A 21,884-nucleotide genomic window follows, 5' to 3' on the forward strand; every position below is an offset into this window, starting at 1 on the left:
ATGTCAACCTGAACAAAACACTTATGCATATGATTGAAGACTTAGATGTGTTGTTTGTTGCTCAAATCATTCATATTGAACCCTGTGTTTCCTCAGGCTCCGTTTCTGAAAAAGTCACAAGAAATGTGAGTTCAGGAAAAATCGTATTTATACCCACAGTCTAAAAACTAAAATAATTCTATACTTATTGAAAGAAGAATCTGGATTCAAAATTCTGGTGTTTCTTTTTTTTTTCTCATTAGTGCTTTCTGGTTTGTATCAGTCTGATTTGCTGTAAACAAATATCTTGTTCTTTGCTCTGCTCCCAGAAACGTGCTGTGAAAGCTCCTGTCTCACCATCCAAAACCCGGAATGACAAGGACTTGCCATATAAATCCATAAGCAAAAACAAAGCCACGTCCTGTAAACCCCAAATCTGTGATGCTGAGACACAAATAGGTACTAACCAGCTCCAGTGTGACAATGACTTTACTTTTTAGCAACCTTGTTCTGGACATATCTTCCCAATTTGGGTTTCTCCCTTTAGTAAACAAATACTGTTGCATATCCTGACACTTTCTTTTTTCTTTCTTTTTTTTTTAATCCTGCAGATGGAACTCCTAAAGTTATAGTGCTACCAGTGCCAGTGCCAGTGTATGTGCCAGTTCCCATGCATCTCTACACTCAATACATTCCACAGTCTGTGGGGCTTCCACTTCCGGTAAATCTACTGTCTACCCTTCCTCCTCCTCACTTTTAGAGTCAGAATTATTTTCTGTGTTAACAGCATATCACAAAAGTGTATTTAGCTTTGAATATTCCTTTAAACTGGTTAAAAGTAGATATGTAGACAGTTGCCTCTCTGGCTCAATCTAGTTTTGTAGTCTATGATGTAATTATAGCTTCTATGCAGGTTCCGGTGCCCTTGTTCTTCCCTACAACTCTGGACAATGCAGAGCACATTGTGAAGACCATTCAGGACATCAAAGAGAAGATCCCTGATGACCCTCTGGAGGCCGACCTCATCATGATGGCAGAGATGGTGGCTGAGGATGCAGAGGAGGAGAAACAAATCATCTCTAGTGGTAAATCATGGACAATTTTAGGGTCATGCTCTTTAGGCTGTATAATACATCTGCAAATGCACATTTAATTGTTTTGGTCACAAAGCCACCTGTTTTGTTGCTCAGATCAGACTGGTAGCATAATGGAGGGCCTTGATTTGGAAGATCTGTCTAGCAATCTGAGTTGGGAGGAGGACTCTGTGTCGTCTGCCCAGACATGGGATCAAACTCCAGAGCCTGAGAGGCAGCCTCCGTCCCGATCTGCCACACTGACCCCTGTCTCCACCGCAGCAGAAGAGCCACAGATGGACTTGGAGGCTGATTTCCCAATCGGTAAGAGCTTCTGCTGTGGCTAAGAGGTCAAAATACACCAACAGGTTATTTATCATCTTCCATTTATATTTCATGCATCTTTATCCTTTCACATTTCAGAAAGCATTGAACTTTTCAAAAAGCAAATGCAAAAGGAGATCAATTCTGGCAAACAGAGATCACGCAAGAGAGGACACGTTGGCTTCTCTGAGAAGAAACAAGTAAGAATTCAAGCAGAATTATTCCTGACCACCAACCCAACTCTAAACGTATCATATCATTATGGAAAGCTAAGTTTCTGATTATTGCGTGTTTTGTTGGAATGTAGGGCAGTAAGTGTGCATCAGAGCCTCTAAACAGCCTCTCCAAACTGCAACATGAATACGGAGTCAAAGCCTGGAAGAAGTGGGTACGCTGGAGCAACGCTCAACCCAACATGGAGACTCTCAAATTTGGCTGTAAGCCTCAGTTTACATTTTATCCAGCATTTCATCCCAAAAACAAGTTCTGTGTTTTAAAATATTTTATTCAGAAGCAATATTGTACTACATTATCTTGGGTAAAATGAATAATCAAATAAATCAACAATAAAAATTTGGATTAATTAGTCATTTTTAATTATGAGACCGATTTTGTGCCATTTAAGCATTAAACACTACTTCATCATCATTAGCGCGCAGTATGACACTAAAGGAGGACTTGTTGAAGTGTTGCACAGCTGAACTAAGCTACGGCCTCTGCAAGTTCATTTCTGAAGTCCGTCGACCCAACGGAGAGAAATACAGCCCTGACAGCATCTTTTATCTCTGCTTGGGAATCCAGAAGGTAAATGGAAAAGAAACCACACAAACTGAATACATTCATTCATTATACATAGTTTATTTTATCTCATGTCGTTCATTTTTGTAGTACCTGTTTGAGAACAATCGGATGGAGAACATCTTCGCAGACGTCTTCTACACCAAATTCTGCCAGGAACTGAGCAACCTACTCAGAGGGTGGAAACCAACTATTTTGCCCAGTGGTGAGCAATTTAAAACACAAATGTGTGACTAGCTTGTTTTGCTGCTGCTCCACAAACGTTTGTGTGTGTTTGTTTGCTCAGGTTACGTTCATTCTCGTGTGGAGGAGTATCATCTATGGGACTGTAAGCAGCTGGGGGCGTTTTCACCTGGTGTGCTGCTCAACACGCTGCTCTATTTCACCAAGTACTTCAACTACAAGACAGCGGAGCAGCACCGCCGCCTCTCTTTTGGCCACATCAAACGCTACTCTCGAGGACAGGCCAACAACAAAGTGTCCTTCCTGCGTTTCTATCCCACAAAAGAGGATGCAAGCACAGGTCAGTGGTCACTTATACCTTTCATAGTGTGTTTTTTGTTAATTATTTTTCTACTTAGTCGTTTTGTCTAATTTTAGACGGTGTCCCTCTAAAGAAGAAGGAAGATGAACGGCAAAGGGTGCTAAAAATACGGCAGAATTCAGACAATCCCTTCCACTGTCCTGTCAGACTGTACGAGTTCTATCTCTCAAAATGGTACGTCAGCATTTTGTTTAATAAAACGAGTCCTGGTGTATTTGGTTGTCATACTATGTTGTTTCTTCCAGTTCACCTGGCATAAGACACGACACAACCCAGCTTTACCTGAGCCCCGAGCGCTCCTGTGTACCCAGCAGTCCCACATGGTTCTCAACCACTTCGCTGAGTGATGAGGCTCTGGAGAGCATGCTTACACGAATCCTTACTGTCAGAGAGCTGCACCTGGAGAGAGACCAATCACCCAATGAGAGCGATTCAGACAGTGACTCGGACTTCACACCGTATTAGTACCGCAATAATGAGAAAACCTGAATGCATCCTCTGGGATTTTGACTGTTGTTCTGAATGCTGGAAAGCAAGTGGTTTGTCAATATTTTTTTTCCTTTTCATTTTCAATCTTCTTTTAGTTACAAGGAGATACAACATTACAGTGGGATTATTGTAAGTCGCCACCTTTGTATTATATTTAAACACTAATGACATTGACAGCATCATTCCAAAAAAAGGTTTTGAAATTGTTGTTTTTCATTGCAAGCCATGTTGGTCCAAATAGATGGAATGTTCCTGAAATTGACTCTTGATTTATTTTTTTATAGATAAAAAAGATTCTGCAAGTCTTTCATCTTTATTGTCTGAAAAGAGGTACAAACATCACCTTTTTACTTGCACAGAAACACTTGATGCATAAACCTGCATGTTTTTTGTCATGACAACCAGGTGGTGATTTTAGAAATAATGTACTTATAACTATAACCATGTCAATATAATTAGAAAAGACTGAAAAGGTAGGAAAAAAGCATTTTGTACGGTTTCTTTCTAATTAATTTTCTACTTGGCAAGCAAAATAGATTTTATGCTGCAGCAAATATATTCACACTGAAAACAATTGGTGTAAAATTTACTTTGAAACCGTTTTCACTCAGAAATTGCTAGTGCGTTTCACAAATAATTAGAAAAACTCTGTTATAGATGCTACATCAGTTGTTTTACCTTTTTACTGAGAAAAATGGTTTGGAGCATCATACATCTTTTAAAGACTTTGACATACATCAGACTGAAAAGAAGTGGTGTGGTACATTTAAAATATAACCTCTTTTCATGGCTTAGACACAGGAACAGAATGCAGAGAGTGAAGTATACCCAGGCCTTAAGTAGATATACAGGACTAACGCATAAGCCACATTTCTATTTCCAAATAATTTGTTGACATTACTTAACGGCCACTTTGTCTGTCTGGAGGATCTGGTCCTACATATTCTTCTGAGTGCATTATTGCAGACTACAATAAACCAGGAATTAAGTTCCTGGATGTTTTATATATGTGAGCACAGTTCTCTCCACTGGAGTACTCTTTCATGTCCTGTCCAGTTATCTGGTTCCTTTGCAGTTCAGTAACTTAAAAAAGTTAATCAAGTAATTGTGCGAATTTTCTCAACACTTGTCAAAAGGGTCAAATATTTACGGTTTAGGTTTTAAGAACCATAAATGAAACATTTTGAGTGCTAAGAGTGTAAATACCTTATATCTTCATCAAGTTTGGTGTTGTCTACTCATGGCCATCGAGCCTCTTACTTCTCATCTTTCAGACCGATTCAGAAGAAATCGTTATATTTGGTTTTTTAAAATGCCCATCAGGAACAGGCTGATGGGCAAATTTATTTTTTTATTTATTTTATTTATTTATTGGTAAATACATGGACAAACCTGTTCGTTTCTGCTGTTTATGATCAGCAGATGACCGCCATCTATACAGGAATCTCGACTATCAGTCCAGTTTAGTTCATTTGTGGAGAAAAGGTAACATTTTCCCGCATGATACTCCCAGTCCTTTGGACACGCTATAGGTTTATTGCATTTGAAAGATAAATTCGTTAACGTTACATCTTTCATGGTGACAAAAGTTGTGTAATATTCACTCACCACTGTCTGTCCTTCAGTGAAGCATGTCTTGAAGCGCCACTGAAAATGCTGTTTGAAATCAACGAAACTTTGTATGTATATTCATAATGCGTGATTTTATCCGTTTTAAATTCGGTTTAAGAGTCATTACCTGTTAAGTTTCGTTCAGCGTATTTTGTCAAGATCTTCAAGCTTTTTCTCTGTATCTAAAGTGTGAGGAGAGTACAGAACAACATCAGTAGTCTACCAGTCGAACACAGTCTCAGCAAGGTTTGGTCTTTTATGAGCTCGAGAAGAATCAACAAGATTTGATAGCAGAGAGTGTTTCACTGTGCTAAATCACAACATATTTAATTGTTTTATACAGAATTGTTCCGTAGCCTTTACAGTATTTAATGCAATTACATCAGAAGTAACTAATTACAAAAAAATAAATAAATAAGAGTAATCCCTTCATTTACTTTTTCAAGGGAAGAGTAATTAAATTACTGTAATTAAATGTTTAGTAATGCTTTGCACCCAGCGCTGCGTGTGGGACCCTTTTATTAATGTGCCAACGATACCATGATTTCATAAGAATATCACAACATCGTGCCACTCTTCACTTGAACAGGTACATCTGCAAAAATGCTGTTATGTGAGGATATAGGAGTAGAAAAACGCCCTCAATGAAAACTCAACTAAATGAAACTCATTTGGATCATTCTTGTCAACTTTGTTTTGCTTCACAATATGACCTCAGAGTATATACAACGTCTTAAGACATTTTTCTCTTTGATTCAGAAAGGATGCTTCTCAATGCTTGTATCAGCAAATTATGAGAAGTTATTGAAAAGTGGAACTTCATTATCTTGTGAAATATATATGTGAAGTATATTAAAGACGGGTAGCTATAGCCTACATGTTTTGAACTGCAGGACCTCTCTGAGTTGGTCCATTTTTTGCCAAGGGAATCATCTTATATTTAGGTTTAAATTAAGTCAAGTTAAACAGTCCTGTGATCTTTGACAAATTAATCAATAACAGCATAAATGCAATATTGCAGTTCACTGCTAAATGTATATTCATAGGCTAGATATTATATGTATTACATTAACCTTTTGTTTTTGTTAATTTGGGAATCACATTTGTCTGTAGATTCTTTTTTTTTTTCCTCATTCATACCATTCCAGTGAAGTACAAAATTTAAATGATTGGAAACACAATTAGACGAGAAAACCTGAGTGGCTGAATAAGTTAATTTAATAAAACTTTTAATTATATTTTAAATTACATTTTAGTTATCTTTATTAAATTTTCAATAAAATGACATTAATTTTGGTGCATAACCTGCTTAATTATAAATTAATATGTCAAATTAACTGTGCAATTGCAAACCACCACAATAACAATTAAAATGTTCGTTTAAAAAAACGAGACTTGTATTTTGAAAACCAATGAATTGTTTTCTTTGGTCGCTGACTTCACCTCACAAATGGACCGTTCGGTCGCTAATCCTTCTGTGTGGGACACACAAAAAGTGTATAAGCACCACGAGCAACAAAATGTTGCCCAAACACGTCCTAAATACAGGGAGGGAAGACGCCTCAAAGCTGTCAAGGTGGGCTTATTTTAAAAAATGTTTTAGTGTATGTGAGCACCGTATTCAAGCATGTCGAACTAGTGCGCCTTGTGCACGAAGATGTTATATACTAAGTCACCTCTCTAGGTTTTGAGCCACAGCCAAAGTAAATAATATTTTTGACTGAATCTCTGATTTCAGGTGTATACCATCAACTTGGAGTCTCGGTTCCTGATAGTTCAAGGAGTGCCCGCTATTGGAGTGATGACAGAGCTGGTGCAGCTCTTTGCTCTCTACGGAGTGATCGAGGAGTACAGGGCGCTGGATGAATACCCGGCTGAGCAGTTCACTGAAGTCTACTTAATTCAATTCCAGAAGCTGACGAGTGCAAGGTAAACATGTTTAAAGTGAGCTTGTGCCACACTTAAAGGGATACTCCACCCCAAAATGAAAATTTTGGCGCAGATGATGCAGAAGAGCATACGGTGATATGGAGACACACAGAGGAGACTGTTGACAGAGGAATTGTTAAATGAAGTCGTTATTTTGGTTTTCTTCGCTTACAAAAAGTGTTCCCGTTGCTTCATATAACCCAGATTGCACGTCTGATGGCAGATGGAGTATTCTGACGATGACTTTCATACCATTTATGAACCTTGACAGTGTAATTTACTTGGCAGTCTATGGGAGAGTCACAGGCCTCCCGGTTTTCATCCAAAATATCTTAAATTGTGTTCTGAAGACTAACAAAGCTTTTACAGGTTTGGAACGACATGGGGGTAAGTGATTAATGACAAAATTTTCATTTTGGGGTGGAGTATCCCTTTAATTTTTTTTCATGTTTTTGAAAGAAGTCTCTTATGCATTTATTTCATCAGAAAAAAAGACACTAAAACAGTTATAATGTGACATTATTACAATTTAAAATAATGTATTTTAAAATATAACTTATTCCTGTGATAGCTAAGATGAATTGTCAGCAGCCATTACTCCAGTCATCAGTGTCACATGATTCTTCAAAAATCATTTCAACATGCTGATTAGCTGCTCAAGTAATATTTCTTATCATTATCAGTGTTTTAAACACTTGTTCCTTTATACATTTTTGTGGAAACTGACACATAATGAATACAAAGTAGAAATGTAATTTTTTTTTTTGTTATATTGTAAATATCTTTAATGTCAGTTTTCAGTAGTTTAATATGTCCCTTTTTAAATAAGCATCAAACGTCTGTTAAAAAGAAATATATAAACAGTTTAATTTACATGTACACATTTAGCAGATGCTTTTATGCAAAGCGACTTCTAAAAGCAATTTGTCAAGAAGCCAGCAATATTCATAATGTACAATGTAAGGCTTATTTGACAAGCTCATTTAAGCAATTTACAAGGTTGTTTTTTTTTTTTTTGCTCAAGGTCATGACACTGCAAGATGATTATTATAAAGAGAATTTTATGCTAAAGTTTATTTTATCTAAAATTGAAAATTCTGTAAAAATGGCACGATTTTTTTTTATGCCTATAATAAAACTTTTTAAAAAGAGGGTGTCAGAATTTTTTCTTGAGAGACTCAAAGGACACTTTTTTTTTTTTTTCATGGAGTGACTTGCATATGTTACAATGTGGAATTTTGCAGGGTAGCTAAACGGCACACTGATGAAAGGAGCTTCTTTGGGGGTCAGTTACATGTCTGCTATGCCCCCGAGTATGAAACTGTGGAAGATACAAGGCAAAAGTTACAGGACAGGAGAAGATTTGTTAACAGAGCAAGCCAAAATACAGGTATTTTAAATCATATCAATTGTCTCCTAATAAGTTACATCTGTAGAAAATCGACATAACTTGTTTTTTGTTGTAGCAAAACATCACAATCAGAAACCAGAAGAAAGCAGAGAGTCATCAAGCAGAGACACACGAGCAGCTGCAGCTCCTGAGGTCCAGAAAGACTCTGAAAAGGCCAGAATGAAGAATGTAAACTCTGACGACATGGGCTTTCCTGTGCTTCCTTCACTCCCAGTGGAGGATGTTTCTTATAGAATTCATGGTTTTGCACAGCCATTACAGTTGCAGTGGACCACCAATACAACATTACCCACAGAGGATAAGATGGGCTCTCTACATAATTCCATCCCTCCTGTCCCAGAAACATCAAAGCAGAGTGCATCCTGCTCATCTTCAAGTGTTAAAGAGAGAGATTTGAGTCATGTGCAGAAGAACCTTTCACCTTCTGTTAGATTTATGCCGAGGACTACACATTTAGAGAGTAGAAAAAGAAAGTTGGAGGGACAAACATTCTTTTTGAATGAAGCATCCGAAACTGAGACTCTGATTGGTCCAAAATTACCAGAGCTGCCCAAAGTGGATATGGAGGATCAGTCGCTTAATGTAACCGCCAGTTTGATCCGTCAAACTATGAGTAAGGTTAGTTTGTCTGTTTCATTCCTGTTGTAAATATCATAATGGAAACTGAAACTAAAAAAAAATGTGTATATATACATAAATTAAACTAAAAAAAAATGGAAATACTGAAACTAAAAATATATATATATATATATATAACATTTTCATTACATGACATAAAATAAATATTAACTAAAATAAGATATATATAAACTTTTTTTCACCTTGTTGTAATTTAGTTTAATTTAATGTACTAAAATAACTAAAACTGAAAATAAAACATTTAATAATAATATACATATATTTCATCATGGTATATTGTGATATGTTGTTAAAATGTGGTTTCTTTTCTTTTCTTAGGTTGCATCTGTTCCAGATGTCAAACCTGTACAAGTAAAGACCCTTACTGCAAAGCCACGCAGAAGAATTTAATAAGACAATCATGGTCTCACATTGAACAATATTTTAGATATTTATTTCAGTTTCACCCAAAAAAATTTGTTTAACTTTTTTTTTTCATAAAAAAAATTAAGTGATTCTTTTCAATGTCCATGTAGTTCCTGGAATGCATGTTGCTCAAATGCCAGTATGCTCTGCCAAACAATGAAAGAACAATTTGAGAGTTTGTCATTTAAAATTACAATAAATTTTTATATAGTTGCTTGTGATTTCTACCTTTGCATCTGGTAGGCTGTTGCCAAAAGCTTCTAGTAAAAAGTTGACTTTGACTGTCTTCTCAAAATCAGAATAAGAAACTCTCCCATCATGATCATAATCCTGAAAAAAGAATACATGTATTTTATACTTAACCATGGTAAAATAATGTAAGCTTTATCACAAATAGCAGTACCATTTTCTTCAAGGCGATCTCCACAATATCTTTATTGCCCTCATCGGGATCCTCTTCAGTGGGTTGTCTTTTGAGGTTGTCTTTCAGCATTTGTAACATCTCCTCGGTTGTATGCAGGTTGTATACATCAAAACAGACTATATATGTATGTTAGTATATAAATATCATCTACATAATACAGGTCCTTCTAAAAAAAATAGCATATTGTGAAAAAGTTCATTATTTTCCATAATGTAATGATAAAAATTAAACTTTCATATATTTTAGATTCATTGCACACCAACAGATATATTTCAGGTCTTTTATTGTTTTAATACTGATGATTTTGGCATACAGCTCATGAAAACCCAAAATTCCTATTTCAAAAAATTAGCATATTTCATCCGACCAATTAAAAGAAAAGTGTTTTTAATACAAAAAAAGTCAACCTTCAAATAATTATGTTCAGTTATGCACTCCATACTTGGTCGGGAATCCTTTTGCAGAAATGACTGCTTTAATGCGGCATGGCATGGAGGCAATCAGCCTGTGGCACTGCTGAGGTGTTCTGGAGGCCCAGGATGCTTCGATAGCGGCCTTAAGCTCATCCAGAGTGTTGGGTCTTGCGTCTCTCAACTTTCTCTTCACAATATCCCACAGATTCTCTATGGGGTTCAGGTCAGGAGAGTTGGCAGGCCAATTGAGCACAGTAATACCATGGTCAGTAAACCATTTACCAGTGGTTTTGGCACTGTGAGCAGGTGCCAGGTCGTGCTGAAAAACGAAATCTTCATCTCCATAAAGCTTTTCAGCAGATGGAAGCATGAAGTGCTCCAAAATCTCCTGATAGCTAGCTGCATTGACCCTGCCCTTGATAAAACACAGTGGACCAACACCAGCAGCTGACATGGCACCCCAGACCATCACTGACTGTGGGTACTTGACACTGGACTTCAGGCATTTTGGCATTTCCTTCTCCCCAGTCTTCCTCCAGACTCTGGCACCTTGATTTCCGAATGACATGCAAAATTTGCTTTCATCCGAAAAAAAGTACTTTGGACCACTGAGCAACAGTCCAGTGCTGCTTCTCTGTAGCCCAGGTCAGGCACTTTCTGCCGCTGTTTCTGGTTCAAAAGCACACGCCTGTGCACGGTGGCTCTGGATCTTTCTACTCCAGACTCAGTCCACTGCTTCCGCAGGTCCCCCAAGGTCTGGAATCGGTCCTTCTCCACAATCTTCCTCAGGGTCCGGTCACCTCTTCTCGTTGTGCAGCGTTTTTTACCACACTTTTTCCTTCCCACAGACTTCCCACTGAGGTGCCTTGATACAGCACTCTGGGAACAGCCTATTCGTTCAGAAATTTCTTTCTGTGTCTTACCCTCTCGCTTGAGGGTGTCAATGATGGCCTTCTGGACAGCAGTCAGGCGGCAGTCTTACCCATGATTGTGGTTTTGAGTAATGAACCAGGCTGGGAGTTTTTAAAAGCCTCAGGAATCTTTTGCAGGTGTTTAGAGTTAATAAGTTGATTCAGATGATTAGGTTAATAGCTCGTTTAGAGAACCTTTTCATGATATGCTAATTTTTTGAGATTTTTTGAGGATTTTTTTTGAGATTTTTTGAGGAGAATAACAACGTGCAGTAAACGGTAAAATTGTTTGCACTACAATTTTTTGAGATTTTTTTGGGTTTTCATGAGCTGTATGCCAAAATCATCAGTATTAAAACAATAAAAGACCTGAAATATTTCAGTTGGTGTGCAATGAATCTAAAATATATGAAAGTTTAATTTTTATCATTACATTATGGAAAATAATGAACTTTTTCACAATATGCTAATTTTTTGAGAAGGACCTATAGTCATGATCACCACATTAAATTGACACAACTCTTAGTCATTTACTATATCATCATATTTATTACTCTGCAAACATCATATAAATCTACATATCATATAAATGTGTTTATATGTGTGTATGTATTTGTATTTAACAGGCTTCTCTATATACTGTACAGTCGTGGCCAAAAGTTTTGAGAATTACATAAATATTAGTTTTCAAAAAGTTTGCTGCTAAACTGCTTTTAGATCTTTGTTTCAGTTGTTTCTGTGATGTACTGAAATATAATCACAAGCACTTCATACGTTTCAAAGGCTTTTATTGACAATTACATGACATTTATGCAAAGAGTCAGTATTTGCAGTGTTGGGCCCTTCTTTTTCAGGACCTCTGCAATTCGACTGGGCATGCTCTCAATCAACTTCTGGGCCAAATCCTGACTGATAGCAACCCATTCTTTCATAATAACTTCTTGGAGTTTGTCAGAATTAGTGGGTTTTTGTTTGTCCACCCGCCTCTTGAGGATTGACCACAAGTTCTCAATGGGATTAATATCTGGGGAGTTTCCAGGCCATGGACCCAAAATTTCAACATTCTGGTCCCCGAGCCACTTAGTTATCACTTTTGCCTTATGGCCGGTGCTCCATCGTGCTGGAAAATGCATTGTTCTTCACCAAACTGGTTGTTGGGTTGTTGGAAGAAGTTGCTGTTGGAGGGTGTTTTGGTACCATTCTTTATTCATGGCTGTGTTTTTGGGCAGAATTGTGAGTGAGCCCACTCCCTTGGATGAGAAGCAACCCCACACATGAATGGTGTCAAGATGCTTTACTGTTGGCATGACACAGGACTGATGGTAGCGCTCACCTTTTCTTCTCCGGACAAGCCTTTTTTCCAGATGCCCCAAACAATCGGAAAGGGGCTTCATCGGAGAATATGACTTTGCCCCAGTCCTCAGCAGTCCATTCACTATACTTTCTGCAGAAGATCAATCTGTCCCTGATGTTTTTTTTTGGAGAGAAGTGGCTTCTTTGCTGCCCTTCTTGACACCAGGCCATCTTCCAAAAGTCTTCGCCTCACTGTGCATGCAGATGCGCTCACACCTGCCTGCTGCCATTTTTATTTTTTATTTATGCATTTAGCAGACGCTTTTATCCAAAGCGACTTACAGTGCATTCAAGCTATCAATTTTTACCTATCATGTGTTCCTGGGGAATCGAACCCCCAACCTGCGCTTCGTATGCTCCACTGAGCACTCCCGCTTGAGCAAGCTCTGCACTGGTGGCACTCCGATCCCGCAGCTGAATCCTCTTTAGGAGACGATCCTGGCGCTCGCTGGACTTTCTTGGACACCCTGAAGCCTTCTTTACAAGAATTGAACCCCTTTCCTTGAAGTTCTTGAGTGAACCTATAAATTGTTGCTTTAGGTGCAATCTTAGTAGCCACAATATCCTTGCCTGTGAAGCCATTTTTATGCAACACAATGATAGCTGCACGCGTTTCTTTGCAGGTCACTATGGTTCACAATGGAAGAACAATGATTTCAAGCATCACCCTCCTTTTAACATGTCAAGTCTGCCATTTTAACCCAATCAGCCTGACATAATGATCTCCAGCCTTGTGCTCGTCAACATTCTCACCTGAGTTAACAAGATGATTACTGAAATGATCTCATGCAGGTCCTTTAATGACAGCAATAAAATGCAGTGGAAAGGATTTTTTGGGGATTAAGTTAATTTTCATGGCAAAGAAGGACTATGCAATTCATCTGATCACTCTTCATAACATTCTGGAGTATATGCAAATTGCTATTATAAAAACTTAAGCAGCAACTTTTCCAATTTCCAATATTTATGTAATTCTCAAAACTTTTGGCCACGACTGTACTGTCCACTTAAGTATTATTTTATTGGTTGTCTCTAGGGTTCAATACTCAGACCTGACTACTAGGTTTATAATCGTCCTCATCCAAATCAGAAACGTACCGCTGTCCATCATCATATCTTCGGTCATGCCGAATGTGTTGTGCAGTTTATTTCTAAACCTGACCCGGTGTTCAGTCCATGAGCCGCTCTTCTCTCTGTCTGCCCTCCAGCAGACCGCTGAACAGCCTTATTAGACACTCCGTCTCTCTTTTATCAACTACAGCATGAGCACAGTTATTGTCAAATGAACAAACAGTCACTAAACAGGCATTTTCTTCAGATTTTTAATGCAGAAAACAGTCGGGTAATGAACTAATATCTGCTAGCAAATGTTTTATGAGAATAATATTATAAATAATAATATTAACTGACATTTTAGAAGGGAAAAAAACACATTAATTAGCAGATAACGTACAATGTTCGAATTGCTTGCATAAAGTGTCAGTGAGGTTTTGGATTAATTTCCTGTTCATTGTGACATTGCGCGCCCTTAATTATGCAGAACTTTAATGCTTAATAAAATTTAAACGATTAGTTATAAAATAGTTCACCCCCCTCACAGTTGCCATTAAGGGCAAAATTAGCTATATAGAACAAAATCATTTTTTGAACCAGGCTGTAAACGTATTTTTTGTGCTGCAAAGTTGGGTATGTGAAGTCTATGGGATTGACTCCCTTTTGCAGCCAGCCTCTAGCGGCCTGTCGATGAATTGCAGTTTAAGTCACTTCCGTATGGGCTTCACGAGAAAGAGCGGGAGGTTGCTGCCTATAATTATAGGTTGTGACCTATAATAGTTCAAATTCGTTTTGCTGCTTGATATTGAAAGTTGATGTGTCTTGCCATATTATTTTAATGTATCTTAATTATGAACACACTGGGTTGTAGTGCAAACAATTTTACCGTTTACTGCACGTTGTTATTCTCCTCATTATTTACCTATAGCGGCTAATGAACCGGAAGTCTCACCCATAGGCTTACTTCCACGTTGAAGAAAAAGGTGGATAAAAACAGGGTTGTGAGGAGGCCAGTAGGCACGAGATGACCATATACTGTATAGGAGATGACACAGCTAAACACATGGAAGCTGATTTACATCGTATCCTCTAAAACCGGAAGCTAACAATAAATTGAATTTTCTACCTATTAGATTGTGTTTTATTAACGTATACACCTACCCCAAACCTAAACCTACCCCTTACAATGCAAAAACAGTAATTATTGTTCTACAGTGTAAGAAAAATTATGCTATATTGATGTGCGCCTGCCCAGTAGTTTTTGCTGTATCCCTTCTAGCCATAACCTTACACAAGGTGTTTCCCATCGGCACCTTGATGTTAATTTGATGTCAAATATTAGTCATTGATGACGACGCTGTAACATCACTTTAAATTCAGTTTGGACTGCAATTTCTTCTAGTGGCTGAACTGGAGGACAGTGGCCTGCAGATCATACAGGAAGACATTATGAGGAGATGAACAAAGAAAAGTAGCTAAATAACTACAATTTGTTGCAATCTAAAGGCCCGTTCACACCAAGGACGATAACTATTAAGATAACGATAAAGATATAGTTCTAAAAATCGTTTTCAGTATTAAAGAAAAGCAGAGTCCACATCACAACTATAACGATAAAGACAAAGAAAAACAATATCGTTGGAATCACTTTCAAAACTATTTTTTTTTTCAGCTGATGAACGATAAAAAATTGACAGCCAATCAGAATCCATCCTGCTGTAACGAGCTCGAGAATTTAAAGTGGCAGACGAGCATGCGCTTAGAATAAATAGAAGATATTGTTTGCTGGTGTGGACACTAATATTATCTTTATAGTTATCTTTATAGTTATCCTTCTTGGTGTGAACGGGCCTTAATGCATTTGATCTATTTGCAAATATTTTTATTTTAATAGGCTAAATGACTGTCTTAACCACAAGCTTTAATTAAACAGTTGTCAAAGACACTTGTTTTTACCATGTTCTATTTTACGTCTGAGGATGATGAATTTACCACTTAGGCAGACCAGCCTAGAAATTTTACTTTTTAAACTTTTTTTCATCTTAACAACACACAGCAGAATTTAATGGAACGCAGCAGAGCAGAATCAAAAATATTAAATACTAGAGGGACAACTTCAGCATATCTGATTATTGTGGGGGCAGGGAGGGTGGATTAGTGTAATGTGGGATACTGGCTAATGTGACGTGACATACGGCCAAGTATGGTGACCCATACTCGGAATTCGTGATCTGCTTTTAACCCATCTAATGTGCACACACACAGCAGAGAACACACACACCGTGAACACACACCCGGAGCAGTGGGCAGCCATTTATGCTGCGGTGCCCAGGGAGCAGTTGGGGGTTCGGTGCCTTGCTCAAGGACACCTCAGTCATGGTATTGAAGGTGGAGAGAGCGCTGTACATTCACTCCCCCCACCTACAATTCCTGCCGGCCCGAGACTCAAACTCACAACCCTTGGATTGCAAGTCCAACACTCTAACCATTAGGCCACCACTTCCCCATAACGTGGGACATCTGAGCTTCAGTGCATTTATATCTTCTTTTACAACATTACAGTTAACAGGATTGGTGCTGAATTCAAGCAGGTGTGTCAATTTGAAATTACTGGACTTTCTGGAAATTATGCCATAAATGTGGCTATGAAAATCCTCAAACAGGAAGTACCTCTTGTGAAGTCGACTCAGTGGTCAGTGGCATAGATTTAGACTAAATTAATGTTAAGAATATAAATCAGTTATAAATAAAACAATGTTCTAAATGATCAAATTATATATGTGATATATTTGTTCATCAAAATTTGCAATAATATTAAATGTGTTAAGCATATTTTCTATTTGAAGCAATCTTTGTCATGCCACTTTAGAAAAGGTTGTTTCAAAAGTGCGACAGAATGTTTTGACTAATGTGGGACGATCTAATATACTATGTTATTACTATGTTATTATTCAACTGATAAAATTACCTCAAAAAAGTTCAATGCCATCAGGGCCATTGCTAGAAGGGAGAAAGGTGGTGGCGATTATTGAGGACCCTGGTTTTTGGGGGGCCCATGATGATTTCAACCCAGGTAGACCTGAACGCCATACATGTATTTTTGTTACATTTTTAGCCTTATAATGCAGTAGTATTATTTGTTTTAAGATCCACTACGTGGTGACCAGTGAGAGTGTTGTGTGTTGAGCGAGTCACAGAATCACCAAGAATGGATAAGTGTTTGGTCACATGAGCTTATTCCACTACTATTGCGTTATTTTTATGTTTTATGCATACAGAAAAGATGCATATTATTCATATATACATACTACATGCTACAGCAACATTTGTCCCCTTAAAAGATTCAGTCATAAACACTGATTCATTAATGATAAATTATAAAAAGTACAAACAAATAAAAAAACACTCAAAAACAAACGGTTCAGCTATTAAATGACAATGACATTTGACTGCAGTTCTTTAAAGTTTTATTTTGCATTAATTCAGCTTGAATGTATATAAATCCTTTCCCTCAACAGTAATTGACATCTGAAAGTTGTCACACTTGGTTAGAATAAACACACATGATGATTCAGGCAGTTTTTAATAATCCAAACAGGCTAAATGCAACGTAGAAGGGTAACAAGTAGAGACAAGACCTGACAACCAAGAAGTGAAACAGTGAAATTTAAATACATGAGCAAATGGGGTGATAATGAAATGACTGATAGTAGACAGCTGACACTAATGAGTGTCCATAACAACAAACTAACAAAGGGAAAATGGTGCTGACTGAAAACAAAAGCACATGTGGAGTGAAAATGTGACAAAAGCCTCTTGCACTTTGTAAGTCTTTAACAAGAGCTGCACCCAAGTCACGGGGGTTGTTCACTTACACCATCTCTATAAAAGAAAGAAATACAAATAATAACATGAGCAAACACAAAACTTTACATTGCATGAGTTTTAATTATATTTATGGGTTATATTAAAACCTTATGTTTGTCTAAATTTATATACACGTCATGATTATGATAGCAACATAAAGTATGTTTTCCCGCTGCAGCACCCCCACTGGCCTGCTGCTGTCTTGCAACAGAACTGCTCAGTTGAGCAGTAGAGATTTCCATCACAATGAACTGTCTCAGTCTGGCTCTGCCATTTAAGAGCCTGGTCAAAGGGCACAGACTGCAACAAAGATAAATAAATATGCAGCTCAAATAAATATGTTTGAATCATATAATATAATATAATAATAATATAATATAATATAATATAATATAATATGAAGTCTTTGTCTGTCATTCATATAGGTCATTGTAACACAGTGGTTTTCAATGTTGGTCCTGGGGTCCCACCGCTCTGCACATTTTGTGTGTCTCCCTTATTTACCACACCTCATTCAGATCATTAGTTCATTAGATGAGAACTCCATAAACTGCACTGAGTATGTCAGATAAGAGAGGCATACAAAATATGCAGAGCGGTGGGTCCCCAGGACCAGGATTGAAAACCACTGTTTTTGTGATGGGTTGCATTACTAGTCGCATATTTTAAGTTACTGGTTGCATAGTTTGCATTATTTTAGCGTCATATACAGAGTGCTGACTCACCTGAGTTTTCTGGATAGCTTTGGTGGCCGGCTCAGCAGAAGATGGCAGTCTCAACCACCCCCTCAAACAAAGGGTTGATGTCGAATCGCAGTGATAACCATGACGACAGCAATGACGTCCATCTCTGCAGCACTGACCCTGAAAGAGTGGGAATAATGAGCAAAGGTTAAATATGAAACATAATAAACTTAATAGAGTATAAAAGAGTTATGCATTTTACTGTGATTCACTGACCATTAAGAATGGGCAACAGTACCACACACCAAAAGGACTCCGACAGCATGTCGTTCCGGAAGGGCATGTAATCCCAGCATCACAGAAAACCACAGAAACAGAGGGACTATCAGACTCTAATGGGCCTGAGAGATCCATCATCGGTTCATCTGCAGCTACAAGAGCTGCCATGAGTAACATCAACACTGGAACCATCTGAAAACATGAAAGGATTTTTTTTTAATATTATATTATTATAGCTTTTTTTTCTTTCTTTCTTTTTCCCTGACAGTAAGAATAAGAACATGTACCTTGCTGTCTGGGTCTCCTCTGGTGTGGATTGTTTTGCTGCTGGCTGTAATGTCCTGTGATGTTCTGACTGTACCTCTTATATATGTACGCATGGCTCCTCCTACTGTAAATACAGGAAATATGTTCAGTCAGATTTTAACCAGGACATTTAGATACCACTTTCTGAATTTTTGAACATACAGAAGTTTTTTGCATGATCATAATGTAATCAGATATGAAAGAAAGGGAATGAGAGTAAGGCAGAACCTTACAGAGGTAGTGAGAGGATCACTTCCTCACATCCAAGCACATATATTTAAAAATGTATTTGTTATTAGTAATTAACATCAATCAATCAATTAAACATGTATATTACAATTAAATAACTGTTTAATATTTTTCATGTAACTTATTCCTGTGCTTACTCCTGAATTTTCAGCAGCCATTATTTCAGTCTTCAATGTCACATGATTCTTCAGAAATAATTCTAATCATTTTGTCAAAAATTAATGTTTCTTTGCTGAAAGAAGTATTAAATTCTTTAAAAAAATAAAAAATAAAGTGACAGATCTGAGTTTTTTGTATATTTAATTTACAATCATTAATATCTATATCTGCAGTGCCCTCCAAAAGTATTGGGACAGTGAAGGCAAAATTGTTCTTTTTGCTGTGGAGTCAAGACAACAGTAAATATGATAAAAAAATTAGGCAAAACTACAGAATGTGATGTTTTATTATTGGCTATTTCAGCTTATACTTGTTTTAACAAGAAGAAAGGCACTTTTAGAGTTTCATTCCTCTGTCTTATGATCATAATTATCGGGACAATTTAACTTAAAGCAAAAGTTTGAAAGCTAGTATTTAGCTGCAAATCCCTTGCATGCAATCACAGCAGTGACTCTATGACCCATAGATATCACCAAGTTCTTGGTCTCATCCTTAGAAAAAAATTAAATTCAGCCATTTTCAAATGTTGCATGTTTTGGGGAGTTCCTGCTTATAGTTTCTTCTTCAGCTGGTGAAATACATGTTCAGTTGGATTTATTGTTTCTTTTTGGGAGAAATTGAAATGACTTTACTGTAATCGAGAACATGCCATGGAGTGTTTTGAACCTATTTTTTCTGTTTAAAATAATTGTCATATGCTTTTTTATTGTACACTGTTTATTTGCAGCTTGAAAATATTCGATCATGTTTTAATACAGCCGGAAAATGAGATTAAATCATATGGTGTAAGTTAAAATGCAATCAGATTTTTTTAAATAAGTATGTACAGTACAAGTATGCAGGTCATTATAACATGATAGGTTGTGTTACTGGTTGCATTGTTTCCATTACCTTGGCATCATATAGTATTTGATCCTGAGATATGTTTGCATGTGTCATAAAATTCCAGGTTTTATTAAAATGTCCTAGCAAGAAAATACTGAACAAATATTTATTTTGCATTTATGCTAAGGCAGTTGAGAAGATTGCATTAAAATGATTTCTAAAATAAAATTTCCCCAGCTCTGACACAACATTTGCAAACCGGATATTTTTAAACCGAGGTTACCATTCTCTTATTGTGTAATGTTTGGAATATAAACATATATTTCAAAGCCACACCAACTGCCTACACTTTAACTTTGCTTTTTTAATGCAGATTGTAGTTGTTGTTGTTTTTTCTTTGACTTCTATACAGGGACATATGACACATAGAGGGTATTTTAAACCTTTAGTTTTCCATGGTTACTGTCTTGAGGTTGTCAGTCTGTCAAGCAACCTCATGTACATCAAGTGCAAAATTTATTTAAGATTTTTCTGCCATATGTTTAATCTTTGTCTATTATTAATCCAAACACAGCTTAAATGAAGTCTCAATCGTAGCGTCTCATAGGGCTGTTCTACTCGAGTCCGGTCTCTCTCTCTCTCTCTCTCTTTAATGTATAGCCTTATGCAACAATTACATATGTAAATTTTAAAAACTTTATAATTATGACATTACATATTTAAATTTTCATGTAACAGCCAGTATTTGTATCTGTAACAATCACAACATTTTTCGTATCTCCATTCGGATACAACGTCGTACAGTTAGACAAGACCGTTATGACTTTTTATCTTTTTTTTTTTTTTTGTAGTTATCACTGAACAAGTATGTCGTGTTAAACTAAAATAATTATTAATTTCTAAAATAATATTTATCATGCAAGCAGAGAGATGTCATAAACGTTTAGTAATTTGAACACGACTGAATCAATTTAATGCACACATTTTCATTACGCAGAACTCTTTAAGCGAGTCTTAATGTTTAGTGAACTTTACCTAACAAATGTGCGTGTGCCGCGCAAACTAGCAAAAGGTAAAGATGCAAACATGTAGGACAAGTAAAAAATATATCTGTATCTAAGCTGATTATTAGCCTACTCTTGAGAGAGAACTGGTTTGGTTTTTGTGAGACGCGCAACGCGGCTGTTTGATTGGTGAGCGCGCTGTGCTTATTCCATTTATTCGTTTCATATCGTAGCCTAACCTTTAAATCATTGCCTTTTAAATATATACAAATAATATAACGCGTATGATGTATTATTATAGGTGAAATTACTCTTGCAATGCTCTGATTTCAGAGAGATGCACGGAGAGGCAACAGCAATGCGGTGTTTGATTTGCGCTCTTTTCGTTCATAAAGTTACATTCACTCTATCGCGTGACTTTAGAGGTCTGTGTATAATATTGCGCTGAATCTGATCCCCTGGCTCAGCTGTTATCTAGCAAACATCAGACTGTGCCAGCTTCAGCCACTCAGGGAGAATTATTCCTTGTCCGTTTTTCGTTTTTGAAGCCATTATCCGTGCGATTCCAAATAAGGTATTCGGCTTCAGGCACAACCCTAATTATTACATTAGCCTACATATTTTATTTTTACATGCAACATAGATAAGGTCATAGAAAGTAACAGCTCCACGCAATATTGTCCTAAAATTCCTAAAATATATATACTAAAATTCAGGTCGTACTTGCAAACTCTTTGTATGCATTATGGTTAATACATGCTCGAGTAGTCGATTGTTTCCGACAGCGCTCGACTAGTCTATGCAAGCCCTAGTACAGTATATAACAAAAAATTTCGCTGTATTTATGTGCGCATGCCCTGTAGAGCCAAACGTATCCCTTCTAGCCTTAACCGCGCGCATTTGTCATATCCCGAGCTTTGCGTCCGTGTGCGCTGTGCCAAGGCATCAGTCATTTTAATTTTTGACCACAGACATAATGTCAGCAACAGCAGCATTATAAAGTAAATAAAATGTAAATAAAGTACATAAAAATAATTTGACCCTACAGCTCCAAACCTACAGCTCCAAACTCGGTTCTAGAGGGCCAGTGGTCCAACTAGGGAAGTCGTGGCCTAATGGTTAGAGAGTTGGACTCCCAATCGAAGGGTTGTGACAT

At 37.2% G+C, this 21,884-nt stretch overlaps 3 protein-coding genes and 1 pseudogene across 5 annotated transcripts in view; 2 read left to right on the forward strand and 2 right to left on the reverse strand.

Annotated features, from left to right (window-relative positions):
• The window catches only part of LOC109111767 (zinc finger MYM-type protein 4-like), a 29,796-nt gene extending 26,285 nt beyond the window's left edge, over window positions 1-3,511 (forward strand). For both annotated transcript variants that reach the window (XM_042776955.1, XM_042776957.1), the window contains exons 18-29: window positions 97-125; window positions 309-438; window positions 591-700; window positions 893-1,064; window positions 1,170-1,376; window positions 1,476-1,576; window positions 1,684-1,813; window positions 2,029-2,180; window positions 2,265-2,379; window positions 2,461-2,697; window positions 2,775-2,892; window positions 2,964-3,511. In XM_042776955.1, coding sequence (XP_042632889.1) covers window positions 97-125; window positions 309-438; window positions 591-700; window positions 893-1,064; window positions 1,170-1,376; window positions 1,476-1,576; window positions 1,684-1,813; window positions 2,029-2,180; window positions 2,265-2,379; window positions 2,461-2,697; window positions 2,775-2,892; window positions 2,964-3,183 — 1,721 coding nt within the window. In that variant the 3' untranslated portion in view covers window positions 3,184-3,511. The remainder of the gene's footprint in view (window positions 1-96; window positions 126-308; window positions 439-590; window positions 701-892; window positions 1,065-1,169; window positions 1,377-1,475; window positions 1,577-1,683; window positions 1,814-2,028; window positions 2,181-2,264; window positions 2,380-2,460; window positions 2,698-2,774; window positions 2,893-2,963) is intronic.
• A 796-nt stretch (window positions 3,512-4,307) lies between these two features.
• LOC109060260 lies at window positions 4,308-5,237 on the reverse strand (annotated as a pseudogene).
• LOC109060268 (RNA-binding protein 48-like) lies at window positions 4,674-9,415 on the forward strand. Of its 2 annotated transcripts, none has more exons than XM_042776958.1 (5): window positions 4,674-4,692; window positions 6,557-6,747; window positions 7,992-8,137; window positions 8,214-8,776; window positions 9,116-9,415. In XM_042776958.1, the coding sequence occupies exons 2-5, from the start codon at window positions 6,620-6,622 to the stop codon at window positions 9,185-9,187; spliced, it is 909 nt and encodes a 302-aa protein (XP_042632892.1). In that variant the 5' UTR covers window positions 4,674-4,692; window positions 6,557-6,619; the 3' UTR covers window positions 9,188-9,415. The 2 variants fall into 2 exon arrangements, with proteins under 2 accessions (XP_042632892.1, XP_018932971.2); XM_019077426.2 differs by lacking the exon at window positions 4,674-4,692 and adding an exon at window positions 6,233-6,394.
• A 7,391-nt stretch (window positions 9,416-16,806) lies between these two features.
• Window positions 16,807-18,580, reverse strand: LOC109060267 (progranulin-like). Its single transcript, XM_042776959.1, has 5 exons — window positions 18,473-18,580; window positions 18,183-18,377; window positions 17,949-18,086; window positions 17,394-17,523; window positions 16,807-17,238 (listed from the first exon to the last, which is right to left on the reverse strand). The coding sequence occupies exons 1-5, from the start codon at window positions 18,563-18,565 to the stop codon at window positions 17,228-17,230; spliced, it is 567 nt and encodes a 188-aa protein (XP_042632893.1). The 5' UTR covers window positions 18,566-18,580; the 3' UTR covers window positions 16,807-17,227.
• Window positions 18,581-21,884: the final 3,304 nt, after the last annotated feature.

This window comes from Cyprinus carpio, chromosome A19 (assembly GCF_018340385.1).
Source record: "Cyprinus carpio isolate SPL01 chromosome A19, ASM1834038v1, whole genome shotgun sequence".
NCBI classification, from domain to species: domain Eukaryota; kingdom Metazoa; phylum Chordata; class Actinopteri; order Cypriniformes; family Cyprinidae; genus Cyprinus; species Cyprinus carpio.